Raw genomic sequence first — 6,588 nt, 5'->3', positions numbered from 1 at the left:
TGGAAAGAGATCTCTAAGAGGGGATTGGTCTATCCAAACATCCTTCCAAAATTTTGTTTTAGTGCCACTTCCCACCTTGATATATAAATTTGTCTCCATTTGTGACCACAAGTTTCTAATTGATCTCCATGCACCCACACCATAAGGTTCTGTTGTGATCTCTGTACACCAAGGGTTTAACTCACCATATTTTGCTATGATCACCTCTTTCCAGAGGGAATTTCTCTCTTCAGTGTACCTCCACAACCACTTCTTCAATAGGCTCTCATTCTGTAGTTTCAAGTTCTTAATTCCCAGCCCCCCTCTGTCTTTGCTAAGTAGAGCAGTTTCCCAGTTTACTAAGCTATAGCCTTTTCCATCTTTTTTGCCTTGCCATAAGAATTTTCTCCTTAGCTTATCCAGATTTTCCACTACTTTTCCTGGGATTGGGAATAGAGACATCACATAAGTGGGCAGAGAATCAAGAACAGAGTTTATTAAGATCAATCGTCCTCCAAGTGAAAGATATTGAGCCTTCCATCCAGAGAGCTTCTTTTCAGTTTTCTCCAAAATACCATCCCATATTTCCAAGGCTTTGTGATTGTTACCCAAAGGCATGCCTAGATAGGTGGTAGGCAGCTTCCCAACACTACACCCTAGTATGCCTGCCATCTCTTTTATCTGAGGTACCTCATTCACAGGGAAGAGACTACTTTTTCCCCAGTTCACTTTCAATCCAGAGACTGCTTCAAAAAGTACCAATATCACTCTAATGTAGCTTATCTGTTCTTCTACAGGATCACAAAGGATGATGGTATCATCTGCGTAGAGCATATGACCAATTTCTCTTTCTTCCCCCCCTCTGCCTCCCACTTTGAAGCCTTTGATCCATCTATTTTGTGTAGCAATCCTCATCATAGCATTAAATCCCTCCATTGCTAGGATGAACAGGAAAGGGGAGAGAGGATCACCCTGTCTCAGTCCCCTTTCTGATTCAAAAAAACCCACAGGTTCTCCATTCACAAGCACAGAGAACTTGACAGTTTTGATGCATGTCTCAATCCACTTCAGCCATTTGTCCCCAAAGCCCATCTGGCTAAGGATATTTAAGAGAAAAGACCAATTTACATGGTCAAAAGCCTTTTGGATATCCAGTTTGCACATTAAGCCTGGGCTTCCTTCCTTTATTCTGGAGTCAATGCATTCACTAACTATGAGTGCAGCATCCATGATTTGTCTCCCCTTCACAAAAGCCATCTGATGTTTGTTGATCAATTTATCCAGCACTTGCTTCAATCTTTCAGCCAACAGCCTAGCAATGAGTTTGTAGACACCCCCTACTAAGCTGATTGGTCTAAAATCCTTCAAATTGGAGGCTCCCGCTTTCTTTGGAATTAAAGCAATAAAAGTTGCATTAAAACTCTTTTCAAAAACTTGATTGGAGCAGTTAACTTTCTCAAAAAAATCTTTGGAATTAAAGCAATAAAAGTTGCATTAAAACTCTTTTCAAAAACTTGATTGGAGTGAAAAAACTGAATAGTTTTGATAATATCTTCCTTCAATAGGGTCCAAAAAGTTTGGAAAAACATCATTGGGAATCCGTCAGGGCCAGGTGCTTTCTCTTTTGCACACATGTTTAAGCTTCCCAAAATTTCCTCCTCCTCAAAGGGTCTTTGCAGCCACACCTGCTCTTCTTCAGAAATTCTTGAAACATCTAATATTCTTTGATCAGGTCTCCACCCTTCAGTCTCTTTGTAGAGGTTTTTATAGAATTCCTGCGCTGCTTCTTTAATCCTGATTTGATCCTTAGTGATTTCACCCTCCACCTCCAGCTGTTCCATTGAGTTGAACCTTTTATGAGAGGTTTGCAATCCTGTGAAAAAAATAGTATTTTTGTCCCCTTTTTTTAGCCATTGGATTCTAGATCTCTGTTTCCAAGCTATCTCTTCCTGCTTTGCCACTTCTTCAAATTCCATACCCAAGTGAGTCTTCTGTATCAACTCGTCGTCAGTGAGTGGCCTTTGTTCCTGAATTGTTTCCCAGCTTGAGATTTGGCTCAGGATATCTTCCTTCCTTTGCTTCCAATTTCCCCTATTGGTTTTGCTCCATTCTTTAAGCTTTGTTTTCAGCATCTTTAATTTTTCAGCCAGAATATATCCTGGTCTTCCATTCACATTGAAGGATTCCCACCACTCTCTAACTTTTTCTAGAAAGTTAAAGCTCCTTTCAATGGTTTGTTTCTCCTGGTTGGGTACTTGGTAGCTAATAAGGTATGTCTGACTCAAGAAAAACTGCAGAAAAGGGGAATTTAGTTGAGCAGTAGATGGTTCCTACGTCATGCAGATACAGAGAATAATAGTCATCTATTTCTGCATTGTGGAGTCACTGACCAACTGTGGCAGCTCTATTTATGTATGCCTGGTCTTAGCTGGGCCATGCCTAAGAATACACGTGATCTTTTGAGGTGCTGGAACATTGTAGGAGGAATTCCTTTTAATCAAGAACAGTGTGGGAGGAATTGTAAGACAAGAAAGATGGATACAGTGGACCGGGTAGAAAGAAAGAATTGGGAGGTCTGTTGAGAATGGAAGTAGTTCATTACAAAAATCAACATGAATTGCATTTTGACTTTTTATTTTTGGTGTAAATAGAACTATGTAGATGAAGCTGAAACTTTGTTAAGAGTTTTTAGATTCCTTCTAAGATGAACAAGGATGGTCTCTGATTATTTCTGAATTGTAAATATGGTTGCCAGCACAAAGAATGATGAAGATATCGTCACCTGTCACAAAAGTGTCTGTAATAGCATAATATGTGGTTTTCTTTAGTAGGAGTATCAGTATGTGGTTTGTAAGATATCTCAACATGAATTGATATAATCATACCAGGTCCAATATAGCAGTGAATGCAATTTGCAATTTGATGTACAACGTACCATAACACTGTTATATTCTTCCCAACTGGTTCTTGCATCTATTTCCTATTGGTTAGACCCATGGCTATATTTTTTTTGAGAATTTAAAAAAAATATATATATATAGCCATGGGTCTAACCAATAGGAAATAAATGCAAGAACCAGTTTCCATTGCTGGCTATATTGCCAGCAATGGAAACCTTTACTTCATCAAAAATAAAGACTCATGGCTATATTTGATGTTTGTGACGATAAGCCAATGTGCGATACAGACATTAAAACAGAAGAATGCTTACATGCTGATTAAACCTTTATTGTTTTCACAAAATGTAATGATCGAAAATGAGGAAAGCTTTAATTTTTTACCATAAAAATTACAAAGAAGCAGATTATGGAAACTGTTCAAAAGGAAAACAGAATTAAAGAAATTTCACAAACAATCACCCAAAAAGAATATAAAAGATATTAAGAACATTTGATCAGCTTACTTCCACCAATATGACTTCATAAGCAGCTATTACTTAATACTTTCAAGTGGTAAAAAAGAGGTCGATAAGAATATAATTAAATTCAGTAAACACAAACCTGTACATAGACAAGTCATGATAAGCACAAGATTAGAAGAGAGAAGCTTGACGTAACCTGTTTAGTTTCGAACTCACGCAGCCACCTTCGTGCATCCCAAAAATCTTGGCCCATTTCACCACAATAATGGCCAACTTGATAGCCAGTTTGCTCACGAATAACTTCTGCTTGCTGTGTTCCAAAGCAAAAAATCACATTTAATTCCAGTTTTCACAGATGTGAAAATGGGGAAACAGGAGATGTGCTAAAGAAGTACCTGATAAACAAGTGGAACTTTAGGAACCAGAAAAACTGCCAGCATTTTCTTGTTCTTCTTTTGCAAGTCACTACATAGACTCTTCATGAGGAGGATGGCAATAAGCGTTTTTCCTGCTCCTGTTTCAAGAAAAGCGATTGTATTGTTCTTTCTGGCATGCTCAAGTACATCCAACTGATACTTGCGTGCTTCCTCCTTGGGAGCTTGTTCCTTTAATTTGTCATCTTTCTTCTCAATAGCTCCAGAAGGTTCACGGCTTCTCTCAGTTGGTAACTTCCCCTCTCGATTCCTATCAGCTTCCCATGAACCCACACGATAGACCATCTCTTTCCTTTCTTTGTCCCATTCCCAAAAGCCACTCCCTTCCCTCCAGTTCCTATCTCTTCCACCACGACCACCATGATATTCTCTTCTTTTTCTTTGATCCCTCCCTACTCTATTGATCTCATCATTCTCACGAAGTCTCTTCCTAGCCAAAGGTCTATCACAGCCTCTCCTCTGGTAGCTATCATCACCAAGCCGCGCCCTTTTTCCATTTCTCTCTTCTTTATCATTACAACCTCGTTCCTTATGCCTGGAAAATCCATTTCCTTCTTGTAAAGACTTCTTCCCCAAATCACCTTTGTTGTGCTCCACATCCTTTTTAGCTTGTGGCCCATTGTCCTTACAAATTCCAGGTGCAGCTAAAGCTTCACTATGTACATTACTGTTGTTTCCATCCACAGAATGTACAGAACCATCACCATTCTTTAATTTCTCAAGAATCCCATCAATACCACCAAAGAAACAAGGATCAAGACTCCCATCCGGACCCAATTGATTCGATGGCACAACGGGTACTGTGTTCGACCCAACAAAATCTTGGATGAGATCATCACATGAGATGTCCTCATAAGCATCAATCCAATAAGAAGGTTTGTCAGAGACTCCACCACCATCACCATCCATTACAATATACTATGATATTACCCAATTCAAGAACCCCCAAATGAGTAAAAACAACAATAACACATAAATAAGGCCAACACAGATCCTGTATTCAACCAAAAAATCAAAACTTTATAAATATGCGCATATAAAATAGAACAAACTTAGAATAAAATGGGCTTGATAGAATAGAACCTGCAAAATAGTGGAGCTAAAAAGATCAATTCAATTTATTCGTTTCAAAGATTCGAACTTTGTTCAGATTCTTCAGCTTCAGTGGACTCTCTGGAAAGGGGGGAAAAAGGGGCGGCGAGTTCTTGATTTTTTGCAAGTCAGGAGGAAAGTACACTGTTTGCACCTGTAGACCTAGCAATCAAAATGTCAACAAAACAAATAAAAATGCATGAAAGGAAAAAGGCAAAATATTTATGTAGTTTCTTCAAATTGACATATGTAAGTCAAAACATATAGTTAGTGATAAGATAGACTTTTGTAATTCATCCAAATGTATTTTATAAAAGTATACATATGAAAAGAATACCTAAAATTATAGTATATTTTACCTAGTTTCTTCAAAGTTTCTTTTATAAAATAAAATAAAAATTCAACTCACTGAATCAATTTTCTTCAATAATTATACCCTTGTTAAAAAAAAATTGAATTTTTATTTATGATCAAATCATCTTTCGGACTTTAATATTGTGTTCTCTTTTATTTTATGTTTTTATTTAAAAAAAATATTTAGTTTTAAAGTTGATTTTAGTCAACAATAAAATTAATTTTTTTATGAATAAGCAATTATTATCCGAGCATTTAAGTTTTACATAGGTAACAAATTTAATAAAAGCAAGATATAAGTATTAATATTTCGAGTAAAGGATAACAAAGAATCAACAAAATTAATATATGTAGAGCGTGGGAAGAAAAAAAAATTTGGCTAGTAAAAACTTAAACATGGACAAGATATATCAATCAACAATTCGAGTAAAGATAAAAAGATTGAGCAAAATTAATACATGTAAAACGAGGAGGGAGGGAAATCTTTTATGATAAGTAAAAGATTTAAACATAGATAAGCTACAAATATCAATAATTTGAGTACCAATAGGAAAGATTTGGAAATTAATACATGTAAAGCGAGGGAGGAAAATCTTGTATGATGAGTAACGGGCTTAAATATAGATATGATACAAGTACCAATAATTCGAGTAAGGATAAAAACACTTTCGGTAAAATTAATACATGTCGAGTGAGGGAGAAAAATCTAAAACATAAAAATAGAAAGACATTAAAAAGAAACGCTCAGAAAGTATAGATCTAAACATATATCATACAATTATCATTGATCTAACAAAATAAAATAGGATGGACTTACACAAGGAATATAAATTACAACAAGGAAATAGTAAGTATCTCAAACCAGTCGAAGAAGGAAACTCAAAAGATCGAATCCAACAGAGGTGTTCCGCTATATAAGATCAAAGGAAAACATTCATTGATCTCATCCCACCACTGTGATGGCAGACCCAATTCAACTGTAATTCTTGTCATTTCAGCTTCTGTTCTCTTTTCTTTGCTTCCCACAAAGTCAAAAATGCAAATTTTAGGACTTTAATACAAAACTACTAGAAAAATTTTTGAAGAAAAAAGAGAGAGATTTTATAGAGGAACGTGTTGACGTGCTATGGGTAGAATCATATGATGACAACTAGAAAAGAACAATGGACACAAGGGTGGGGTCCCAGGGTAGGTGTTATTGGAGTTTGATTAAATTCATACCGAATAAAGTGTTCTTTGTAGTTCGCCTATTTTGAGACATGTGATTAAGAATAAAAGAATAATTATCACTCCATTACAATCCTTATTAGCAAGAGATCCATGAATTGATTCTAAATTTTTTGATGATTATAAATTACAACATGGAAT

At 36.2% G+C, this 6,588-nt stretch overlaps 1 protein-coding gene across 1 annotated transcript in view; it reads right to left on the bottom strand.

Annotated features, from left to right (window-relative positions):
* Positions 1 to 5,075, bottom strand: part of LOC102597432 (endoribonuclease Dicer homolog 1) — a 22,542-nt gene extending 17,467 nt beyond the window's left edge. Inside the window, exons 1-3 of the mRNA XM_006352549.2 lie at positions 4,858 to 5,075; positions 3,736 to 4,768; positions 3,537 to 3,650 (exon numbers count right to left, since the gene is read on the bottom strand). Of these exons, the coding sequence (XP_006352611.1) occupies positions 3,537 to 3,650; positions 3,736 to 4,683 (1,062 nt within the window). The 5' untranslated portion in view covers positions 4,684 to 4,768; positions 4,858 to 5,075. The remainder of the gene's footprint in view (positions 1 to 3,536; positions 3,651 to 3,735; positions 4,769 to 4,857) is intronic.
* Positions 5,076 to 6,588: the final 1,513 nt, after the last annotated feature.

This window comes from Solanum tuberosum, unplaced genomic scaffold, assembly GCF_000226075.1.
Source record: "Solanum tuberosum cultivar DM 1-3 516 R44 unplaced genomic scaffold, SolTub_3.0 scf00149, whole genome shotgun sequence".
In the NCBI taxonomy this organism is placed as follows: Eukaryota; Viridiplantae; Streptophyta; class Magnoliopsida; order Solanales; family Solanaceae; genus Solanum; species Solanum tuberosum.
This window is presented reverse-complemented; position numbering and strand designations above follow the sequence as displayed.